This window comes from Desmodus rotundus, chromosome 1 (assembly GCF_022682495.2).
Source record: "Desmodus rotundus isolate HL8 chromosome 1, HLdesRot8A.1, whole genome shotgun sequence".
Lineage (NCBI taxonomy): Eukaryota > Metazoa > Chordata > Mammalia > Chiroptera > Phyllostomidae > Desmodus > Desmodus rotundus.
The window spans coordinates 103943064-103968457 of record NC_071387.1 but is presented as its reverse complement, the minus strand read 5'-3'; the positions used below and the strand labels follow the sequence as shown (position 1 = coordinate 103968457).

Here is a 25394-nt window from a genome sequence, read left to right as displayed (position 1 = left end):
CTAAGGCAGTCATTATTAGGAAAATTTTATCCCCAAAGGGCAGAGGTGAGAAATGGGATATAGCAACCGAAAGCCAGGACTTAGGAGTTCGCTTTGGGTTCAGTTCAGGCGTTCCTGGCCTCTTTCTTCTACTCTGTAAAAGGAGGGGATTCTCTCCCACTTCACAGAGTCATTGAGATGACAAATGGAATAAAGAATTTGGGACACATAGATAACTGTCCAGCAAATATCAGAAACTTTATAAATTACGACTGTTTAAAAATCCTCCAGAAATGGTCTCAATTTTAATGTGCGTAAGGCTGCGGTCAATGGGCCTGTGTGCCTGTGTTGCCAGGGGCACACAGATTTAGTTGTCCCATCTGAAAAAGGGAGAAAGCTTTACCCGGGGGAGGGGGGTCTTGTGATTGGGTGGTACACAGGACAGTGTCTTGCATCTGATGGTCCTTGGCAGTGGCGGCGGCTGGCACCACCGTTATCATTATCAGAAGCTGACCTGAAAACATTCTCATATATTACATCAGATCCCAAATGTCTCCCGAGTCTGCCACTCTTCAGTAAGTGGGCAGTGAGAGTGTTCAGAACAATGGCTCTTAAACCCTTGTGTGAAGCTATGTGTCCAGTTGGCTGCATAAGACTCAGAGAACTGTGTAAAAACTTGGTTCCCACTGGCCTCCTAAACTATGCTTTTTCAGGTAGGTCCAGGGTGCAGATCTAGTAGCTCAGAGGCTGTGCTCCTTAAATGCCATCCCAAGGGTACAGGAACAGAAGAATGCTGAAACAGTGCTCTGCTTGACCTACCTGCCCTTGTCTCTTTTACTGAGGAAGAACAGCCACCTATATGATTGTTCAGAACCTGGGACATTCACTGGGACTCAGCATATAGTGGGTCACTGTGCCTCAAATGGCAGTACCTACAGTAGCAATGTCACTTAAAGTCTTTGGTGCTTACATTTTTTTTTAAGAAGACAAAAATGATGGGTCAGCCTAGCCACTCCCTTTCCTTCCCCCTTCACTTGCCTTCTCTTTGTTTCTCTTTTTTGTTTTATTTTGTCCCTTTTCCCCATTCTACTATCTCTTTTTGGAAGCTGACCTGCAATGCAAAGCTAAGTGGGAGTCATGTGTCTGGTTATGCCTTCAGGCCTAAGTGACAGGCTACCAATGTCTTTGTCATGGGTCCCTGTATGTGGATATTTGTTGTTTACTTAGATGTTTAAAAAGGAGTATTATGTCTCCCTTTTGGCCAATCTTCCCAGTGTATTTCTCTCTGGGACAGGCACGCCATGGGGTGGAGAAGGTGAAAAAGTCAGTTCAGGATATTCTGGGTTCCAGCCTTTGTTACATTTAATATCATCCAAATCTCACCTGCCATTTCTCACAGGGAACTGCTGCTCTAGGTAGTTCAGGGGCATCCCTGAGAAGGCCCCCGAGGTCCATGCTCCTCTCAAGCTCAGGTCCTGCAAGAACAGAAACTGCGAGTACCAGCCAAGTCCTGCTCTCTGACCTCAAGCAGATGCTCTGCCCTTAGGCACCTCACTTAGCTGGGAAATGGGGCATTCCTTTACCCAAGGCGCCTTTGTAAGCACCTGCTCTGCGAAGGACCAGGAAGATTTCTTAAGCATCCAAATCACTCACATTATTCCACTTAATTCTCATGACAATGAGCAAGATCATTTGCTGGATAAAGAAACTGAGACACAGAGAAAGCCCTGGGCTCAAGGGCAACGTGGTTAGTGAGGAGAACACACTACTGGGCCTGCAGGGTCCATGTTCTTTTCTGCACATCCCAGAAAGTAAATCACCAACCCTTTATGTCAGAAATCAATCAAAGGGCAAAACCAAGATTTTGATTAATATAATAGTATCTGAGACACTTGAGGTGGAGTGCACAGCATTTTCATAGCAGACTGGCATTCATTTCCTATATCCTATATGAAAATGACTATTCAATTTTAAGTAAGATGTGAGTCAGAAAATAAAATTAAGAAACGCACTGCATGAAAATCAGACACGGTGTCATTTGATGCAGGATGACGTGATAGTGGGAGGGAGGAACCTTCTACCAGTAGGGCCCCTTCTGAAGTGAAACTGGAGGGAGAGACATGGGCACCAGTGGGCCTGGGCCTGTAACTTGAACTTGCAGCCAACAATGTATAAAGGTTCCCTTTTAAAACTGTCAGCGATAAACCCTTCTTTCTGAGGGAATTGACCTCGTGCAATTTTGCTGAATCGTTTATTTTTGAACTTCAGTTAGAGTTCTTTGTACTTGTCCTTAAACAGAGATTCTGGGTAATTAGGGTGAATTATCTTTCTGCTCAGGGTGTGCGCAGCAGTAGGAGGTGAAAAGCGGCTTTTGTGAACTGCTGGAGCCTTGGATATCCAGGTGGGGGTGCTTCTCTTGAATGAAAACACCCTAGGCCTGGGGCAAGGTGGATTCTAACGTGTCTCTTATCTGACCCTCTGAGAGACACAGCCAGTCAGCTCTTGGCATTAACTGTAGTCTTCAAAATGTAGATCCCTCAGAGACACAGCAGGGTGTACATAGAGACGTTTCAGGGGTAACAGTATTGGGTATGAATCCAACTTTGGCAGCATGAGGAGCCTGGGGCTTCGGGCAAGTTATGAGGCTTCTCTGAGCCTCAACTTTTTAATAATCTGCCAGGAAAGCTATAGGAGATCTCTCTGTAAAGCATCTTATAGGTGTTTGTTACTGTGCCTATTACACTTTCAAGAAGACACAGGTACAGATAATAATAACCAGCCCGAAGATATCATGGTTATTAGGAGAAGGTTTACATATGTCTTTTGTGTCCATAGCAACCACCAAAGAGACAACAGAGAAAAAAGCAGCCAACAGCTATTAGATGTATCCTATGGCCTGGAAATGGTTAAGAGCTTTGTGATCAATGACTTGTTCCATCTTCACAACTACCCTCTAAGTACTTTAAATATACTAATTTTATAGTTTATGATAAATATTGTAACAACAACTAGGAAGGTAACTTTCTAAGTCTTGTGGTATGTTGGGGAGTGACAATCTGTACAGGAGTCCACCCTCTTAACCATATCACCCACAGGGTGCTATGTTACATTACCTTGAATACCTTGAGTTATGGAAAAATTACTAGAGGCAGAGACCAAGTTGTTCCATGCAAAGGCAACAGTAGGTCTGGAAAACATATAAGTGATGAAGCAACAGGCCAAGGTTGGGGCGCAAGATGAAACCTCTAGATTCGCAAAACGAGCCTCTGAAGGCAGGAGATGGAGGTTAGAAGAATCCCACCAATGATTAGGTACCGGACTCCCTAAGCATTGACTGTAATAAAAAAATCTACAAACTAGTAACAATAATGGCATCCATGATGATAACAGAAGTAGTGGGAGCTACAATTTATGGAGCACCTTCCATGCTTTAGGGCTTAGGGATATTAAATAGTTTTCCTCAAGTCATGCAGCGAATAAGTAGCATGCTGGGATTTGAACCGGGGATGCCTAGCTCCAAAGGGCTGCCTTTGCCATAGAGGAGAAATAAGCCAGTGTGGGGAAGAAGATACCGTTTTGTCTCTTCTCATATGTTAAACTCTTACAGTTCTAAGAAAGAGTCTTGTCCCACCTTTCATCCTGCAGTCCCTGCCTAAAGCTGTGCTTGGGAGGGCAGAAGCAACAAGCTGAGTACTGCCTTGGACATCAGCCAATAGGCTACTATGGCTAGACCTTTGTGACTGAACACAGTCCCTATGCCCTCTGTGTCTCCTTCATCTCACCTTACCTGGCCACCAGTGGCTGGTGGCACCATCTCGTAACTGATTACAAGTGGTATTTGGGGATCCCAGTTGGAAGTACATAAGAAAAATAAAATAATTTCAATTTATGGAGCATCTACTGAGGTCAGCAGATTTACACACATTATCTGTTGCCTCAGATCACGCAGCTAAAAAGCAACAGGGACAGGATTTCACCTGGGCTACTCAGATGTCCAAAACCTCTTTACACTCTATCTTACTGCCACCTCTAAGAAGAAACTCCTACTTGAGGAAAAACAGACTGCACTGGGAATAGAGAGAGATGGAATGTGTGGCTTTGCACATGCTTTTCCCTCCTCCTAGAATGTTGTTCCCATCTGTGTTCTCATGCTGGATTCTCTCCTATCCTTCAGAATACAGCTTCATAGTCATCTCCTCAGAAGGCTTCCATGACCTAATGTCCCTGTATCATTATCCTCTTTCTCAACCTAATATATGTTCATTTCCAAAGACATCATGGTAGACTGAAGATGGTTACACATTCTTTGCCACTTGTCCTGCACATAGATGGAGTCTCTCTTCCTCTCCTTGAATCTGTGTTGACTTTAGCCAGGAGGATGGGGCAGAAATGGCACGGTGCAAATGTCAATGCTGAGCTTTAAGAGATATGCAGCTTCCATTTTCACTCCTTGGGACTCTTCCTTCTGGAATCCAGCCATCATGCCAGTGGGTACATGCTGTGAGGATGCCTATATAAGCAGTCTGATCAACCAGAGACACCAGGCTGTGAGGAAGCCCAAGCAAGTGAAATAGAGAGAAAGGCCATCACCAGAGACCAGACATAGGAGAGAAGCCTTGGAACTTACTGCCCAGCCCAACAACCATCAGTAGAATATTGCTGAATGGGGGAACCCAAATGATCTGTTCATCTGAGTCTTTCCCAAATTCTTGAAGCACAGAATTGTGAGCAAATAAAACAGTATCTAAGTCCCTATGCTCAGGAATAGCTTGTTAGGCAGCAATTCATAACTAAAGCAAACATTACAATTTTTCATTATTTACTTATGTTGTTTACATGTTACATCTATCTCTCCTACAAAAAGGAGTCACGCCGAGGGCAGAAACCATGCCTGGTTTTACCTGTTCATGAATTCCCATTGCCTCTTATATAATAAGCACTCAATAAATAATTGTGAGTGAATGTTTTACTGTCAAACTAATATCAACAACAGTGTAAGTTGTAATAGCAGTAACAATAAAACAGAGGTGGTTGCAGCAGTAATCATAATGATAATCAAGAGAATATTAACAGAGTAGCAGGGACTGCTACCTTGTTGAGCTAAAGAACAGGCAGAACACACATCTCAACATGATCATTTTCAAGGTTACTGTTATCAATATTGCCATCACAGCAACTCCCATCAATGCATTAGCATAATATGCAAGATATTGTGATACAGGCTTCTATGCAGTATCTCTGTCTTTTGAAACTTAAGTGACTTGACCAAGATCCGAGGTGCTCACAGACTTGGGAAGTGGCTAGGTGGGTTTGTGAAAGCTGTATCCTCATTGGTTGATTAAGGTTTCAGAGGGGCTGGAAGGTAGAAGGTCTTAAATAACAACCTGGTTAACGGGGAGTAGGATAAATGGAAGCAAACTATACAATTGAAACCACTGGAGAGATACCTTTCCTCAGCAGATGCTCATTCTCAGGTCCTCTCGGGTCCTCTATTAGGAGGTGTGCCCTCCACAGCAGCACTCATGACTCCCCTTGTCTCCTGATCTCAAGGTCTAAGCCAGTGCTGATCATCAGCGGGTGCTTCCATTGATTGCTCACTGTTCCTGGGCACAGACCATGTCTGATTCATCTCTTGTTTCCCAGCAAGGATCTGGCACACAGTAGGTGTTGATAAATGTTTTCCGAATTAAAGGAAATTGGGATCAATGCCCAAAAGGCAGATTCTCTCATTTCCATTGTTTAAAAATATCATGTATTTCTACTCATGCATAATATATCACAGGAATTAATTTATCCAGAACTGTTTTCCAATACAGTTTCCAAAGGCTCTTGTCTGCTTCTAACTGGAAATGTGTACCTGGTGGTGGTTGGGGAGGAAGGGGGAGATGTGGCTAGTCTCTGGCTTTCTCTGTTAATTCCAAACACTATTCCTGAGGTGAGTGCAAGGATAAGGGTTTGGGTGAAGTCATCTCAGAAGCCAGTGTTTCCTGATTCCTACTTCCCTTGGTAGGGGCAGGATGGATGTATCTTACAGAAGCAGGTAAATCTTGCCTTAGTACCCCCACCCCAAACCCAATGGCTTCTCTATTCTTCTAGCACCTTAAGCGAGGGCTGCAGAGGAAATGGTACAGCGCTGTGGCCATTAGAATAGGTTGTAGATTAGGACATTCCACATACAAGTGCTGTGACTTTGGGAAAGTCAGCCAAGTCATGTCAACTCTCCAAGCCTCAATTTTCTCATCTGTAAAAATAGCATAATTTCATCTATACTTAAAGGGCATTCTGAGAATTAAAGTACAAGGGACGATTCTACCCCAAACTTGTAACAAAAGTTCACATGTGGACCTAGTGAGCATTACGAAGAGCCCTAGCAGACTACTCAGTCATTTGATAGTTACTCCAATGTGTGTTAGGCAGGGCATAGATTATTGTTGTGCCCATTTAAAAGATGGGAAAACCAAGACTCAAATGATGCCTAATCATAGCCCCCATTGACAGAGTGCCAATTATATGCCAGACTTAGTTACGAAAGCCCTGTACGCAAACAATTACAGTATAAAAATTGAGGCTTAGGGAGATTAAGTAATTTGTTTAACTTGTGAACAGATAGTGTGAGTAGGGTTAAAACCAAGAGAGCCTAACCCCATAGGTAGTGATCTTACCCACTAAACTGAATGACTTGCTTAAGTGAATGCCCAAGCTGCAGTTGGAATTGAAGACTTTTAGCTTTACACCCTGCCCACATGACCATGTATGTTGTGACTCAATTATAGAAAACTGTGTGTGTTTCAGACCAAACCTAGAACATTATCAATTAATCCAGTCTGGCTGTCCAAGTCTTTAAAGGGCACAGATTAAATGTGTCAGAAATTCAGGTTCAACTAAAGTTTACCCCTTGATGCCTATATGCCAAGTTCTTTCATATACATCAATTTAAGAATCACAGCTACCAGGTGAGATATTATTCTGTCCATTTTAAAGATAAAGAAATAAAGATAAAGAAATGGACTTACTTAATGGTGCACCTAGGTGACTCACAAGCATCTCAAAATTAACATACACATTCACAAACACACACATTAAAATTTTGATCTCAGCTCCTTCTATTCCTTGGAAAATAATCTTCATCTTCACCAAGATTTAGCTTTGTAAGAGTTGGCATGCACTTGTGCCCAAACTTGGAGTCATCCTGAACCCTGCCCTCTTTCTTACATCCTACAGCCAGCTTGTTTTCAAGTCATTTTGACTTCTCTTGTCTGGACCATTGCAGTAGTTTACTAGTGGTTCTTTCCGCCACTTCCCCCACCCCATTATTGTATCCCTCTAATCCATTTTCCACATTGCTGTCAGATCAAAAAGCAAAATCTAATGACATTCTCTTGTTTAAAATCCTCCAGTGGCCTCCCATTGTACAAAGAATGAGTATGCTGCCCTCAAAGTGGCTGACAAGGCCTCACGTGAGTGTTCCCTGCCCATTTCCCCATCCTCATCTTGGGCCATCTTCTACCTGTACCCAACCTAGGCACACTGACTTTCTTTCATTTGAACATGCCAAGTTTCTTCCTGCCAATGGTGTGTGTGATAGTAATTGATCCAACAACTAGCTCTGCAAAGAACAAAACCCAAAAAGCCCTGATTTTTATCATCGCCAATTTCCATGGTGTAAATATTCTCACCATGGCCATTTCAAGCTACAACCATGACATCCTTGTCATATTGGAAAGAAATAGGTAGTCTTTCCTTCCTTGCCTTTATGACATTTTCCGCAAATGTAATTATTTAATTATGTGAGTTATTTTTGTGTCTTTGTATGTATTTATGTTTTGTACTAGACTATAATTTCCTTGAAAAACACATGTCTGCCATTCATTCTTATGCCTCCAAGGCTTAGCATTATGCCTCCCAAATAGTAAGAACTCAAGAAATATTCATAGATAAGTAAATAACACACAATTGTTGGGTATCTACCTTGTGCCAGACACTGTGCTTGACACAAAGAATAAAAAGGACAAATAAGGTACAATGTCATCCTTAAGGAATTTATAGCTATATTGCAAAAATAAAGCTTTAACTTATTGTAAAATTATTGGTTGTACATTTAATAGATTAATGTATATTATGACATATTGCAAAAGTGAAATAAACAATTTTTTAGATGCTACAGAGGTGAATTTTCAAGGCTCATACAGCACGCAAAAAGAGTCCCTGCTCTAGTGTAGAAGTGGTGTCGTGAAAAGGTTTATAAATGAACAGAGGCTGAGAATAAGAGTAAAGATTTGATAGAATCACCAGCAAAGGCAATTACAAATACTTCAGAATTTAATTCCAGCATGGAAGGTCTCCCCTCTATCTACCTAGCTTCCTTTTTGATGCCATCTAACTCAGTTCATTTTCAAAGTATGCTGAGGTCTCAAAAAACGTTTGCATTTCTGAGCTGCCACATACAGCGAGATGTTTGGCACGTGGCTAGTCCACATCCCCACTGTGAATAAAAATGATGTGGGCCAATTGCTTACAGCTATGAAAACCTAAGTGACTGTGAAGGTATACTCCAGGCTCCCAGCCACAGTGAGGGCCCGCAAGCCCAGCCCCTGAGCTGGTCCAGGGAAGTGATGAGGATTTCCATTTCACAGGGCTGTTTGTAAAGTAATCCAATACATTATGGTGTATGCATTATTATTGTATTATATTGAGTAATATCACATTTAAGGAGATTTCATAGCATCATAGCCATGCACAAGGGAATATAAAAGTGGTTAATAAAATAGAGAGTACAATTTCCCTTCAGTGCTGGTTATGCTCCTATTATACTCAGAATAATAATCAGAGGTCCACTTAGCTTGACTTGGGAAATAACGGATCTGTAATTACCTCGTGTCTACAGTGTCATTATCAAGGGCTCAGCCCCAATGTCAGGCCACTGTGAATCCTCAGAAAGCCTGCAGAACTCAATATCCGAACTGCAGAAGGAAACTCATAGGGCTCCCTAAAGCCATACACACACACCAGGGAAAGTCGAGATGCCTGTGCAGCCCAGGCAGGGCTCTGTGCTGGAATTTGCTGCCAGGTTACCCCCTGCCATGGGTACTCTCCCACCCTATGAACCCTTATTGTGAAAAGGAAACCTGCAATTTCCCCCACCTGCTCACCATAAATTCTCCCTCTGCAGAGTTGGCTAAGCTAGTGAGAAAAACATCTCTGCAGATTTGTTAAGAGCAACAAAAGATGCTTAAATGACTGTTTTCCAAAAACTGACTTTTAGTGGCTATAACCAAGCCTTCAGGGGCTCTTCTTGGGATCAATTGTTCTAGCTGTAGGGAAAGTGATTCTGGGACTTAACTACATTCCACATGTCAACCCTGGAGCTAAGCATCAGTTGCCTACTTTAGTTAAGGGTTGGTTCCATTGTCTGTGCCTATGTGTTTAAACTGCTGCCATGGGTTATTTGAGTACCGTATATCTCATTACCTGCTGGTGCAACCTAGAGCAATTTACATCACCTCTCTGAGTCTCTGTTTTCCTTATCTGTGAAATGGGGTTAATAAATACCACCTGTCATTAGGGTTAGAATTAATATAAAGCTTAAATACACTGCCCAAAACTATTTTGAGTTACTCTATTAATAATAATTGTGATATTCATAATAATGTTTACTAATTCTGCTTGATTCAAAACAAAGCCAGTAGTAATATAAGTTTCAACTCCAAAAAAGGTTTTGTTTTGTTTTGTTTTGTTTCTGAGAGAACATGGGCAGTTTGTGTGCATATGTGTGTGTGGGTGTGTATTTGGAGGTGGAAGGGATGCTATATTTCTGATAGCACAACTTTGGTATTCACTACATTCTGACATTACACATATATATATTTTTGCCAGTCTCAAAGGGAAGTCCAGTTTGATGGAGAGGAAGAATAAAATGAATGTCACCCATTGGTCAGGCAGAAATTGCAAATACTTTATTTAAAAAATCCAGAAGACCCAGATGACCTGGTCTAACTCAAACACCTATGTGGGTCAGTCCATACAGATGGGGGGTGGGCATGAGCTTGGTGAGCACTACAGGGGGTTGTGGGGATTATGACAAAGAGTCTTGGGAACAGCCCATCTTCAAGATTAGTATATTATTGCTATATTTTTTAGACTTTGCCATTTCTAACCAAAGACAGATTTTATTTGGGAGCCTTCTATTTTAAAATGTAGGTACTTAATTCCATTTGTAAGCTCAACAAAACAGGCCTGTGGTCTGAATAAAGCCCAGGCCAATAATATATAAACTTTGTCCCAGATTACTGGTCAGCAAATTTTTTCTGTAGTGGGCCAGATGGTAAGTAGTTTCAGCATAGTGAGCCATATATCTCTGCTGTAATGACTCGACTCTGAAAAAGCAAAAGCAACACAGATAATACATGAATGGATTGGTTGAATGCCAATAAAATTTTATTGACAGAAACAGGCTGTGGGCCAGAATTGATCCACTGGTCATAGTTTTCAGACCCTCAGTCTAGCTTGTTAACACTGATACTAAAGGCTTAGAGAAGGCTGGAGAGAAGAAAGGAAAGGGAGGGCTGGTAAGGGGTCCTGGGTCCCATGGACAGCGGGACCAGGCAGAGAGACAGCCAAGGTTCTGGGGTTCAGGACTGTTCTAACTCCTCTTTCCACCCTCTGACCAGGTCCCTTCCAGTCTTCCGTGCCAACAGCATCATGGACTCAAAACAGGAGGTCCCCAAATCCAACTCCCTCATACATACCTTACCTCCCTCTTGTGTCCAAACTGCCATCTCCTGGAGCAGAGGAGGCTCTCTGGGGCTCATCCCGCCAAGCCTGCCCCACCCCCGTCATCTCTTTCTTTTTTGTGCAGCCACCAGATGAGTGTCACCCAGAGACACTGCCTGGAACCTCAGGCAACTCCTCGCATAATTGCTAACCTGACTCCCACTTGCAAGCCAATTAGAGGGAAAAGAGGGGGGTGGGGCCCACCTCCTGTCATTACCATTATCACTACTTTTCTTAGTAAAAAATGGTAGTTAAGCTCCCCCCTGAAAAAAGGCCAGGGAACAATCTCTTTAAATTACAATGTTATAATGTGAAGCAAAGATGCACAAGTCAAATACAATTTGGGTTATAATTAGCGATCTCCTTGTAGCAGGTTTCTCTGGGAGATCCAGGCTTCCCCTAGTCAGCTTGCCAAATAGTGTGAAGTCCCCTTTCACTCCATGGGCCACCTGATGCCACGGTGGGGAGGGCGTGTGTGTGTGTGTGTGTATGTGCGCGTGAACTGAGGCAGTTTCGAGCTAAATGCAGAATTATAGGGACAAAGTTTGTTAGGACATTTGTCTGCAAAGTTATCATGATTAAAATAGCAGGAATATCATTTAGGTAAAATAAACTATTTCTGATGGGGAGTCATACAATGTGGGTTTAGAAATCCATCAGACCTCTGCTGATTAACTAATTAATTAATTGTCACATTGTTATATCATTAGTCTTGATATAGAGCTAGGTCCAGAGTCACTGCACATGTTCCCAGAGGGGCAGACGCTATTTTCCCCCAGGAGGGCAACAGACCCTTGTGAGACAGTAACCTGACAGGTGAGCTCCCTCTATTAACTGTATGGCCTTGAGGCAAGTCACTTAACATCTGTGTCTCTGTCTCCTCATCTGTAATTTTGACATCATCACACTGGTCCCTCGATGGGTTATGGAATGAGAACAACACGTGCAGCACTGTGCGTGGCTGGAGGAGTGAGTGAGGGAATGCACACTGGGGTCAGACTGGCTGCCTTTGAATACCAACTCTGCCTTTCTCGGCTTTGTAACATGACCTTGGGCAATCTCCCTGATTTCTCTATGCCCTGGTTTTCTCACCCAGGTAACAAGGGATTAATTATGGTACCCACCTACTGTGGATGCTGTAAGATTCAATCAGATCATGCACATGAAGCTCGTAGCATCACTGCACTGGGCATCTAGTATGTGCTCACTGACTGCTAGTTACTGCTATCTATATATTATTAGTAAATATAGTTGCCTCTTCTTTTTTTTTCTTCCTTTTGGTCCAAGAAATTTGTCTGTTTTTCTGCATTTACCAGTCAGGATTCACATTTACATTTCCCCCTTTTAAAAGAACAGGGCAACCCAAACTCTTTGAATTGTCTTATTTGCAACTAAATCTATGATTTTTTTCTTTTCCTAAGGAGAACTGCCTGTTTGCTTCCAAAACAAGTCTGCAACATTTAAGCCTTCAAATTACCTTGGTCCTGATAGCCTGATTTGTTTTGAACCATGCCATCTGCAAACCTTAGTTTATTGGGGAGTGAACTTGCCCTGTAGCTTTATCCCAAGGATTTGGAGAGCAAATAAAAGTCAGGTCCTCAAGCATGGGTACGTTCTGTTCCTGATGCCAGAGGGGTGGCTTATTGTCTGGGTTATAATGACCTTCTTGCCAAAATCCAGGAGTTGGAGAGACCACGAGAGTTTCAGTGTGATCTCCATGCTGCTGGCTCACCTATCTCACAAGGGTTTATTAATCTCCTGTGGGGGAGAACCCAGCCTTCAAGCTTCTGCCTCTCGGGGAGCTTGTGCATTGACTCACACCGAGCTCTACATCAAGGCTATGCTTAACAATCTGACAGCCTCCATGCTCTTCAGGGACACAATGGTGAAAACCCAGACACTAGTGAGAGTGTTTTGACCCAGGAGCGATTGGCACTGAAACTGGTTGGAACACATATCACTACTGAATGAGCATAAGCCCATCAACACAACCACCAGGATCAGCGGGAGAGAACTAGATAAAATAAAGACTCTTTTTGGAAGCCTTTGTTGAGTGTAAGGCCTACCAGTGGCTGAAACGCCTGGCTTGGAACCAAGATAGAATGTCAAAGAGAAATGGAGTCTCAACTCACAGAGCCTGACTTGCTCCTAAAGGCAGGGTCATGAGCCTTGTTTATTTCAACATGGCAGTAACTCTGAGTAACTGGATTTTGCAAACTACTGCAGAATCCAGGAGATGGATTAAAAACAAAACAAACAAGGGTGGTAAAAGCAAGTAGAATACATGGGGAGGGGCATGGCTCACTAGAAATTTTCTTTTAGGATGTCCCTGTTCTGGTTTCTGCTGTGTTACTCACTGTGCAACTCAGGTAGGTCACCTTTCTTCTCTGAGCCCAGTATCACACATAAATGAAGATGGTCCTTTTAAGGTCTAGAATTCCATGAATTTTTTCACTGTCACACTGAAGCATCAACGGTGTCATTTTTTAAATACAAACCTGAAATATAGCTTTCTTGAAGGGTTAAAGTTTCTAATTTCACCTCTTATTAAAAAATAAATTAAGGTTACAAGATTAAGTCAGGGGTTATAAACTCAGTATCTGGGCAGATAACAAAAATGAGTAAAGCAGGAGCGAAGAGGAAAGCACATAAAAATCCACATTGTTGTTAAGTCTTGAGAAAATAAAACAACACCGTAATGCTGGGTGTGCACGCTAATGTGGCAGTGGTTGGGTGGACTGATTGGGGCACCCCCTTTGGATGGACGATGTGTCATCTAGACCACCGCAGGGTCCCCACCAAAGGTCACATGGCATCATGCCTATGTTTTATTATCCCCATATTAATGGGGGATATTAGTCATTTCTTTTACCTATGTCTTCATCATAAACCCATCTCTTTGCGACATGTACATTACTTGCCTGGGCCTGACACTATTTGAGATTCAGCCCCTAACTTATGCAATCCTCTTAGATCTGTGCAGTCAGAAGGTCAGACTAGGTGATCTCTTTGATTCCCTCCAGCTCTAACACCTAAAGGTTTAGCTGAACCATCCATGAACCCTCAGTTAACAGAGCACAGCTAATTTCTTTCTTCAGCCTAGAACCCAAATAGAGTACAGAATTTCTATGAATTCATTATAAACGTGCACAATGTATGGTCACAAATTAAAAGTAGGGGCTGATGATTGGTTACTGAGTGATTCAAATACTGCCCACAAAACAGATTAATGCCTGCTTCTAAATGCATTTTAAAATAAACAAACAAAAGCAACAAAAGTACCTAATGGAGCTATGAGCAGTTAGGTTTGTCAACCACCTAAACAACTCATTCGAATAGCTCATAGACAGCCCACTTCATCTTCAAATTATCCAATCATTACTTCCAACACCCAGATTATACTGTGTGCTGATACTTGCTCACAGACTAACATCTTAATCAAGTGTAGAGACTGCTTCTTCATACTGAGAGGGTAAAATGGATGACAATGAGCACGGGTATGAAAAAGCACAAAACACAGAAGAGAAAATCACGATAAAACTTTTCAGATGGCTTCAAGTCTTGTAATTGAAATATGACAATTACAAGAAAACATTAACTCAAACTCAGCATATGTCAGATCTTTCCTCAAAAGCAAGATGTTGGTCCTTATGGAAGAAAAACTTCAGTCATAAATTTCTCTAATAAATCTTAATCTTGTTCGTCCATGACCTCAACTAGGGTTAATGAACAGCTTGTATCTATCAGCTGTACTCAGGCATGAGTGATTGAAAACTACTTGTATGAAAATCATTACATAAAAGAACTACTTTTAAAATAAATGTGGGAATTTGTGTCTTCATTTGACTCTCAAGGCATAAAATTCCACAGTTCTTATGATGGATTTATTCTCCTGCAAAAAATAATTAGAATGAAGAATTCAGGACAGAGGAGGACACTGATTCCCCCTTGTGAAAGATGTGATTATCTTCTAATCGCAATGGTTTGTATGGTAGAGTGTTTTCTATGTGCCCACTACTGTGCTCAGCTTTCATTGGCGTTATCCTTAGGACTTCACCACTATTCTAAGCCTCACATAGACCAAGGAAGAAAGTGAGGTTACATCACGTGCCATTGGTCCCACTCTGGGTCAGAACTAGAGTAGAAACTCCAAGCTCCTTATCTTGATATTTCACTACTTCTGATAACACCTAAGGGTGTTTATCCAGTGCCACCTTTTCCAACCTGTCTTGAAGACCTTCAATTCTACCCAAATTCAAGGCTGTAGCTCCAGTCCCAGACTGTTAGACATGGATCTCTGATACTCATAGCTATACTTGCTCCTTTCAGAATTATCCTAAATTTGGCTTTGGATCATGCCTTTTGACCCACTAGAACTGGCCACTCTGGTGAAAAGGGGCATTAGAACAACAAAATTACCCTGGTATTGGGTAATGATGAAGGCCTTTAATTTATTTTGAAAGCCATGAGCCATTTATTGCAAAGCATATATAGGGGCAGAAGCATAATACTTAGCCTCATGAGGGAATAAGAAGTACTACCTGTGTCCTTAAAATAAATGTAAACCTTAGGAAAATCGAACTGGTGTTGACAAAACAGCTCAGCCACACTGTCATCTGAAAAGACAATTTTGAAGCCACCGAAACATGTTATTAGAATTTGCTCAAGGCACAGGTCTCAAATAAGAGCACACTCTAAGCCTGTGATATTGCACATGCTTGGGTCTGCTGGGGTCCTCCCAGGGTGAAATGAGTAATTCCCAGGCAAAGCATTTCTTCTCTCAACAGCAATCTATCCACAGAAGAGCTGGTGTGTGTGCCCAGGCATGCCTGGGGGATGCCTTCTAGGCTTCGAGCCCTTAAGAGTTTTGGTCTTGAGTCTGACACACACAGTTTTGAGCTCCAGCCCCTACCTGTTAGCTACAGTGACTTTCAGGAAGTTACTTGCCTCAGGTTCCTCAATTATAACAAGGGGATGCTAATTCCTCATGCATACTTATTTTTTTGGTGATGGAGAGTCCAGATTACTTGAGATTTTGCATGCAAAGTGCTTAGAACACACTTTGATGCTACTGAGGGACAAATATTATTTTTGAGATTATTATTCTCGGATTCCTGTTTTTATGCAGCTCCTTGCCCTATTTTTAGACGTGGCATCCCTGAACGATTTTTCCAAGCTTTTAGTGTAAGCACATGAGGCTACAATCCTCAGCCAGGAAGAGGCAGTCTCTGGTGTCTTATCATTTATTTCTGATGATTGTTGAAGAAAGGTGGAAGGCAGTTTGGAGAAGAACAGACACACAATAGAGGAAGGGAAAATAGGAGTAGTATCAGAGAGGTCAAATGACCAGCCTGAGATCCTCCTGCTTTTCAATGGTGGAGAAGAGACATGTAAATGCTAAGATTTCCTCCTTTTTTATGGTGGAGTAATATTCTAGGGTATTACACTAAGTGAAATAAGTTAGGCAGAGAAAGACAAATACCATACAATTTCACTTACATGTGAAATCTAGGTTATCAAGGAACATGTATAAAGGACCCATGGACAGAGTTAAAGGGGAGAAGGATTGAGGGTGGGAGGTGGGGTTGGGTGGGGTGGGGGAAAGTGGTGGTGAGAAAATGGAGACAACTGTACTTGAACAAAAATAAAAATATTTTAAAAAGTTAATGAACTAAACAAACAAGATTTAAACAAACTCATAGATACAGAGACCAGACTGATGGTTACCAGGCAGGTGGATCATTGGGGGACTGGGTGAAAAAGGTGAAAGGATTAAAAAGTATAAATTGGTAGTTACAAAATAGTCAGGGGAAATATAGTCAATAATATTGCATGTGATAATTATGTGTGGTGCCAGGTGAATACTGGACAAATCAGGGGAAATGTGTTTAACCACTACACTATACACCTGAAACTAATATAATAGTGAATGTAAACTATAATTGAAAAAATAAAAATTAAAATAGAATAAAATGTGGAGCAGAGGGTCAAACTCTGACAAATCTGGAGCCCAGGTTCTTAACTGATCTGCTTCTCTGAACTGGAGAGCAGGGATGAAGAAACCAGCCCAGGGAAGAATTCTAGATTGCTTGCCCTGGTCTCAGGCACTAGTCATCTGAGCTGCTGGCCTGGGGACCTTCTAGGGAGTACCATGGAGATTGAGGAAAGAGTCTAGACTTTGACATCAGAAAGATCTGGATGAGGATCTAGACTCTGCCACTCCAAACTCACCACATCATTAGCTTCTCTGTGCCTCTATTTCCCCAGTATAAGATGGGGAGCAGTAATATCATTTCAAAGGTTTGGTGTGAGGACAAAATGGGATGAGAGATGAAAGAGTGTCTAGTATGGCCTCTAGTATGTCAGGTAAGAGTGTAGAGCATAGTAGGCCTCAGTAAGTAGAAGTACTCCTTCCCTTTCCTTCTTGTGACACCAGACCATTCGGAAATTACATTAGGGGTAGCCATGCACAAGCACATGCAGACTGAACTGCCACGAGCCCAGAGCTGGATGGTGTGCTGTACTGGGCAAGGGTGTGGGCAGCAGGCTTTTCCAGAAACTGTCTGTGGGTGCAGGTGGGCTTTCTGTAGGGTAAGTGAACTGCGTCTACATTTTAAAAATCCATATGTCTTTTAACCATTCACACAGAGACACCCAGAGGTGGACAGCAATATTTGAACCCAGCTGTTCACTTCAGCTTATTGGGAATAACAACATTGCCAGATAAACCCCAGAAACAAACTGAAGTCCATGGCAAACATGAAAAGACTGAGCTGGATACCAGAGCAAAATATAGAATGATCTCCCAGATATTAAAAAGTGCCAAAGTAGATGCTTAGTAGATGTCAATTCTGTTATTTTGAGGCTGGAACTAGTGAGAAGTTAGAGGATATCAACACTGATTTAGAGACAGAGCAAGTTAGAATACAGATAGAGACACAGACAGAGACAGGCAGGGCAGGGGTAGGAGATAGAGACAGGGATAGGGATAGGGATAAAGATAGAAATGGAGGCAGGGTAGGGCTATGGATACAAGATAGAGACAGGGACAGACAAGCAGGCTGCTATAGACTGAATTACTGTGTCCCATTGAAATGCATATATTAAAATCCTAGCCTGCAAGGTGACAGTATTAGGAGGAGGGGTCTCGAGGAGGTGACCAGATCATGAGGGTGGAGCCATTACAAAAAAGTCCTCAGAGAGTTGCCTAGATCCTTCCTCCTTGTGGAGACACAGTGAGAAGATGCTGTCTATGAACCAGGAAGTGGGTCCTCACCAGACACTGAATATGTTGGTGCCAAGATCTTGGACTCCAAACCGTGAGAAATAAATGTTTTTTTTTAAAGCCATCCAGTTTATAATACTTTTGTTATAGCAGCCTGAACTAACACACAGGCATATGCTTGCATTTGCATAAAACACATCTAAAGGAAAATATAAGGGATTGGTAACTGTACTTTCCAGCAGGGAGACTAAGAACTGGGGTTGTGGATGTTAGGATGTTTTAGTTTTCATTGTAGACCCTTTTCTAATGTGTGGCTTTTTAACCACAAAACTGAATTACTATAGTAGTAGTAGTAGTAGTAGTAGTAGTAGTAGTAGTAGTAGCAGCAGCAACAAAAATAATAATAACAGCTAATTAACAAAAAGGAATGCATTGAGAAATTTTCCCCATACCTTAGCTACATAATTGACTTGCAAAAGAGAGCCAATATGTAAATGGTTAAGAACAGAGAGTCATCACCAACCAATGTCTTATCTTCTTAAAGGCATTAATGAAATCTGGAGACACAGCACTCCAGTGAAAGCAACTGAGGATTAAGAAGTTGGTTCCTTAAACAGCTCTTCTCTCTGTCAATAGAGCCCAGAGCTTGGGGAACAAGCTCTGAGACCCACATTATTTCTCCTATCAGATCTCAGAGCAGGTGGGAGACTTTTAAACACACTGTAGAGGTGTTAAAAATAGAAGGTAAGTTGCTATTGGAGATACATGGAGAATTCACCACTTGCAAATCTCTAATTATAATATGTCAAAAGTAAAATACCTTGTCAGGAGCAGTATCTAATATAATACAGTATTGGCTCTGTCAGCACAGTGATCCATGATGTGTTTGGAAGCCTACATTAAATAGACATTCAGCAGCAAAATGTCCTGCAGGGACTCATCTCAGCCCTTGGAGAACTGAAAGGATGACCTGCTAAGTCTTTGCTGTCTGTACTTTCCTCAGCTCTGGTTGGGAGCTCTGGGTGCATCCTGCTTCGCTTTTACAGATTCTGTACTTTATGTTAAATCATGTGCATATATTAGAAGTTCTTGGAGCCTAGCAGATGGATGGATCTTTTCTCTTACCCTAAACTACTCAGTTTCTCAAAGAAGTGATAGCCTCCACAGTGCCCTCAGATTGGCATTGAGCACTGTGCCTCTATGTCGAAGAACATTAGAGTTATTCCAGGTACAACAGTAACCTACAGGGAACAACTTAGGTGTGCTAATACAGGATCATGTCTTTCAGGGGTGGGAGAACCATAGGTCTGACCCACTCTGAGGTTAAATTCCTTCCTTGGGAAATGCAGAGCCTGGAGGGAGAGAAGGTGCCCTTGGAAAATGTGTGAGGAGGCAGAGAAAATTCAAAGCAAGCTTCTCATCAACCATGTTCTGCACAGTCAGGTCAGGAAAGCACAACTCAGAAGTAGGTCACATATAACAGAAGCATCTTCCTTTTTGGTCAAAGGGGAGAAAAACATATGCACAGAATTCTTTGCAGCAGAAGACAAGATGGCCACTTTTTCCATCCTCAAGGCTCAGCCACAAAACCACCTGCTTCAGCTTATAATGGCTCTTTTTCCTTTAAAACTTCCTGGAAGAGTATGAACCACCAAACGTTGCTAAAGAAGATAAAGTAACCTACTAATCAGCCCCACCACAAATTCACACACTCCAAACTCAGAGAGGTGCTCGTTGCCATTCAAATACCGTAGGCATTGCCTGAGCTAGATTCCTGGGTTGTTCACCCAGTTTCAGAAATCATTCTATTGTTCCCATGCTCTAGAACTTGTCACATTACAATAATTAACAGAACACATGTCCTATTATCTCTAGTGGCCCAGGAGCATTCTGAGAGAGGAGAGCTGTCTGCTTACCAGCCCATCTCTCTGCAGTGCCTGGGGCACTGTGGACAGCAACGTGCTATTTAAATTTAATTGTATTGATCTCTAAAGAGTTCTTTTTGTGAGAGAAGGATGTTGAGTATGTCAACTCCCCAAATGGATTAAACTTTCCTTTAAGGTAGGCTTCATTAACCCTTTCTTTTAAACTCTCATTTTGTAACTCTTCTGGCTTAAACTCTTTTCAATGCCTTCCCATGACTCCTAATGTGGAATGCCATCCCTTATTGAATGCAGCAGGCCTGTGGGATACAAACCCTGCTGATTGCTTCCATTTCATCCTTTGCCACTGTACCCCCAAACCTTCTCCACATGCCCTAGATATACTGGCCTCTTTTTAGTTCTTTGAATGAGTCAAGGTCATGACTGTTGACCTTGTTATTCCTTCTGCCTGAAAAGCTTTGTCTTCTCACCTTAAGTATCATCTCCTTGAAGAAAGGTGCCCAGACTACTCATTTGCAGGCAGCACCTCTGCTCTTTTTCATTCTCTCAAAGCATCTGTCTTTTTCTTAAGAGCATGGATCGTAATTTGTGTTTATATAGCTGTTTGATCACCAGACCTTCACTCTGCCTCTCACACCAAATTACAGAAGGGAAAGGCCAATTTCTGTTGAGTCAACCACATTACCTAGTATGAGTCCTGGGTCTAGTAGAGGTTTAATAAATATTTGTGAATGAATGAGTGAATGTGTGACTGAAGAAATAAGTGAATCTTCCAAAGCACTAGTATAGTTGATACATGTTGAGGCTTAATAAAGAATGTCCTTTCTCAGTACGAAAGCCCTCTTAGAACCCTACCACCTTGATTACCACAAAATAACCAACAAGAAAATAAACAACAACTCCATCACTACCATCTCTGGTAGTCGACACAATACAAATACCTGCAAAATCAGCAAGCGCATTTAATAAACTCACCCCTAGGTTACGGCAGCAGCTAGACACAACAAGGCAACAGCAGCACTATTTACAAGAGCCAAAGGTGGAAACAACCCAAGTGCAGTGAATGAATGGATAAACAAATGGTCTATCCGTACAATGGAATAGTATTCAGTCATAAAAAGGAATAAAGTGCTGATCTATTTTACAATATGAATGAACCTTGAGAATATTCTATTGGAAAGATGATGGACACAAAAGGTCATAATATACACACATACACACACACATAAAATTTCCTTTTTATGAAAAATCCTGAATAACAAATCCATATAGACCGATAGCAGATCAGTGGTTGCCAGGGACCAGGGGAAGGTACAATGGAGAGCATCTGCTTAATGGGCATGGAGTTTCCTTTGGGTGATGAAAATATTCTTCAATGGGATAATGATGATCATTGCACTACACTGTGAATTTACTTGATGCCACTGAATTGTATACATTAAAGTGGTTAAAATGCTGACTTTCATGTTACAACAATAAAAGGGGGGGAGCAATAGAAAAATTTCAAATATATAATTTTTTTAATTCTCTAAATGTAACCTCCGGGTTAGGTACCAGTAACAAAGTTAGTCATCTATTGCTTTTAGTTACAAGAAAGATATTATGCTTTAAAACAACAAACTTCTTAGCTCTGCCTGGGTAGCTCAGTTTGTTAGAGGACCATCTGATATGTCAGGGTTGCCAGTTCAGACCCTGGTCAGGACACATAAGAATCAACCAATGAATGCATAAATAAGCAGAACAAAATTGGTGTTTCTCTCTCTCCCTCCCTCTCTCCCTCTCTTCCTCTCTCTCTAAAATCAATCAATCAATATATTTAAAAAATAAACTTCTTTAAAAATATTGGATTTGCTGAGGCCTGGAGGCAGGAGAAAAAGGCACAATTGCCTTGCATTTAGAAAACATTCTAGACTAGAGTCTTGGTGAACCCAAACTTCTAAAGAATTCTATATAACAAGGTTTCACAAATGTACACATACATCTTCTAGTATATATGGTTATCTTAGGTTGTGCACAAAGTTTCTTTTCTTTTTCTTTTCACTTTGAAGAAGTCCAATTTATCAGTTGTTTTTCTTTTATGGACCATACTTTTGATGTCCTATTTAAGAAATCTTTGTGTAATTCAAGGTCATGAGGGTTTTTGCCTATGTTTTCTTGACTTTTTTTTTTTAGATTTTATTTATTTATTTTTAGAGAGATGGGAAGGGAGGGAAACAGAAAGGGAGAGAAACATCAATGTGTGAGAGATACATTTTCACCGGTTGCCTCTGGCACACAAACACCCAAGAGGGGACCTGACCTACAACCCAGGCATGTGCCCTGACTGGGAATTGAACCAGTGACCCATTGGTTCACAGGACAGCACTTTTGTTTAGGATTATCTTTGATCAATAACCAATAACATTAGTTTTCATTGATGAGAGTGTTAAAATGTTTCCTTTTGTTGTTGTTGTGGGCTTGTTTTTAATGAATTCACATTTCACCCACTCATCTGCAATAAAATGTCCTCTTTTGATATGCAGAGCCCTGTCACCACCACCATCAGAGCACAGGACACTTTCACTGCCTCACAAAACTCCCCCATGCTGCTCCTTGGCAGTCCAGGCCTCCACACACCAGGGATCGGCAACAAAATGGAAGAAATAGAGGCCTGTACAAAAACAAGGATGGATCTCTAGTGCACTAGGCTATGTTAGGGAGGGCAGAAATGCAGGGTGGCTACAAATGGACACAAGACTTGTGTCTGGGGTGATGGAAATATTCCAAAATTGGACGGTGGTGACGGCTGCACAACTCTGTAAATATACCAAAAAAACCTGAATTGTACAGCTAAAATTGATGAGTATTATGGTATGTAAATTGTATTTCTACAAAGCCATTTACAAAGTGGCTACCTAGTGTATGATTAGACACACACACACACACACACACACACACGTGTCCATTTAAATAAGTAATAGGAGAGGATGCCTGGAGGTGAGGTGAACTTTACAGAGCTGGGATGGCAAGGACGGATTTAGGGACTCCTTTGTGGCAGGACAGCTGGATGGAGGTGCACCCCGCTGTCACTTCTGGAACCCTGGAGATCCTGCCTGACCCCTCCCGCTCCCACCCTGAGACCGGAGCCCACTTACTGTGGCGGTGCCGGAGACGGTCTGCGCGCTGGTGTCCGCTGCGCTCTGCTCCGAATGCGACTGGGCGGGAGGGTACAGGTTTAACGTGTGCTCGGGGACAGTGCTCTGGCCGGTGTATTCTGGCGCCGGGTGGGGGTGAGGGGCTGTGTATTCCGCGGGGATGCCGTTCTGAGGGGGAGCGAACTGAGCTGAAGCATAAGGCTGAGCCATTGTGTCAGGGGCAGCTGCTGCTTCCTGATTACCCTGAAAAATCACAAAGGTGGAGAGAAGGTGAAAACCGTGAGTGGCCGCCCAGCAGAACCTCTCCCCAGGGCCCACTTTGTGCATGTCTGCACTTGCTGAGGGCCTGAGATGGATGCATCCCAGTTAATCTTCACTAGACGCCCTAAGGAAGTAGTAGCCATCATTTATATAACCCCATTATACAGATGCAAGAAATCAAGGCTCGGAAAGGGGAAATCTCTTTCCCCAAGTCATCCAGCCCAACAGCCAAAAACTGTGAGGGTCTTTGTTCTACTGGATTGCATTTTTCTGGCAAATCTTCCTTATTTCATTCACTTTTGGGGACATGTGAGCATGTAGTTGTCTCCAGTGACAGCAAAGCCTTGCTTTGATACTTAAAATGCCAAGAGAGATTAAATTGAACATGCTTGTTCTTGAGTGGAGAGACAATTCATCTAAGCATTTGAATTTAATGAAAGTTTTATGTGTCTTGGCTCACATAATAGGAGGGGGGTCTTTTTAATGACCAGAATGTGTGTGTGTGGTGTGTGTGTGTGTGTGTGTGTGTGTGTGTGTGAGAAAGAGAGAAAGAGAGAGAGAGAGAGAGAGAGAAAGAGAGAGAGAGAAAAGAGAGAGGATGTTCCTAGAGCCAATATGAAGCAGCCGATGAAAATTCAGGGCCTAATTTGGACAAAGATGGCACTCTGTGATATCCTCGATTTAAGTATCTTTGCAAAGTACTGGACTTAACTCAGTCTCATTAGTCAATGCTTCCCCCCCCCCCCCAACCCCCTGCCTTATTTTTTATAAGCACAGAGTATTATATAACAATTCGCCCTTCAGATCTAGGCAAAACATGCAGTGTGATAATTACAGCCAAGTCAAGAGAATTTTTTTTAAAAATCCCTGAATTCAAATGCTTCCATTTCAGGAAACATCTATCTCTCTCCACCTCCACCCCCACTCCCACCCCCATAACTGACTACCCTATACACACATACACACACACACACACAGAGCAACAGCAGCAGCAGAAACTGCAATCCAGAGGTCTGAATTTTCCGTGGTCTCAAGAGATGGGATTGCATGGTCACGAAGAGACAGGAAAGAAAAGAACCTTAGCAATTATGCACACCAAAGAGCTGCCTCTCCCATTGTCTGTGGTCGATTACATGTGACTTCAGCCCCCATGTGATGATAGCAGGGCAGAAATGTCAGGATTGCTCACATCTCCTCCATCCTTGTCACCAACATTCGAGAACCTCTTTGGTTAAAGTAACTTGGGTGCAGCCGAAACATTATGACATAGAGGGTAAAAAGAAGTTTATTCTCAGAGCAGCACACAGAGCTGGTTCATTTGTTTAGAGGGGACCTTAATTAGAATGTTAAATATGACACGTTGACAAGAACTAAGCTTAGGGTAAGTTTAAAACATTTTACAAGTGAAAACATTCCCATCAGGCCCTGTCCTCCCCCATAGTAATTTCTCCAAATGTCTGTGTCATGGAAGCAGAAATGCACAGCCCTGTCTTTCCAACATGTTTTCACAGCATTTGGGGCTGAGCAGGGTCTGTCTGTGCTGTGGTTGGATCACTGAACATGAAAAGTTAACCCTGTCCATCCCTAGCAAACCTGAAGGCATTTATTGTCATTGCCACTCAGGTTTCACTTTTCTTCGAGAAAAATGGTCGGTTTTCTTTTGGGGGGACATTTCCACTCTCAGTCTAGTGCAGATGTGGCTAAGCCCCGCCTCCTATGACCCATAGCTACAGTGGCATCATCCAACCTAACTAATCGGAGGGCTCCACTCTCACAGCATGGGGATTGTGGGTGCATGCACATCTATCTAAACCAGTTAGTGAGTTACTCCAATGAGGCTTAATCCTGAGGCTTTGCTGGAGTTTGGGAAGGAAGTTCTCTTTCAAAGGTCATTGGCAGCTATAAAAATAATGTCAGCCTGGAGTTGCCAGGAACTGCCCCTTGAAGAGGGCCTGCCTAAAGCCAAAGCCAACTCAGAGGCAAACGGAGCCCAGAAACTGAGAAACAGATAGAGTCACAGTGATATCATCTGAAGTCTTGGGTCCGGCTTTACTGATGTTAGTAATGCCATTGTTTGTTTTAGTCACATGAATCAGCAATATCTTATTTTGTTTAAGCTAATTTTTCTGTTATTTACAACCA

The 25394-nt window shown here is 42.2% G+C and overlaps 1 protein-coding gene across 16 annotated transcripts in view; it reads right to left on the bottom strand.

Moving 5' to 3' along the window:
• Positions 1–25394, bottom strand: part of RBFOX1 (RNA binding fox-1 homolog 1) — a 2121844-nt gene that overhangs the window by 155967 nt on the left and 1940483 nt on the right. For all 16 annotated transcript variants that reach the window (XM_053929075.2, XM_053929061.2, XM_053929098.2 and 13 more), the window contains one exon: positions 22992–23234. In XM_053929075.2, coding sequence (XP_053785050.1) covers positions 22992–23234 — 243 coding nt within the window. The remainder of the gene's footprint in view (positions 1–22991; positions 23235–25394) is intronic.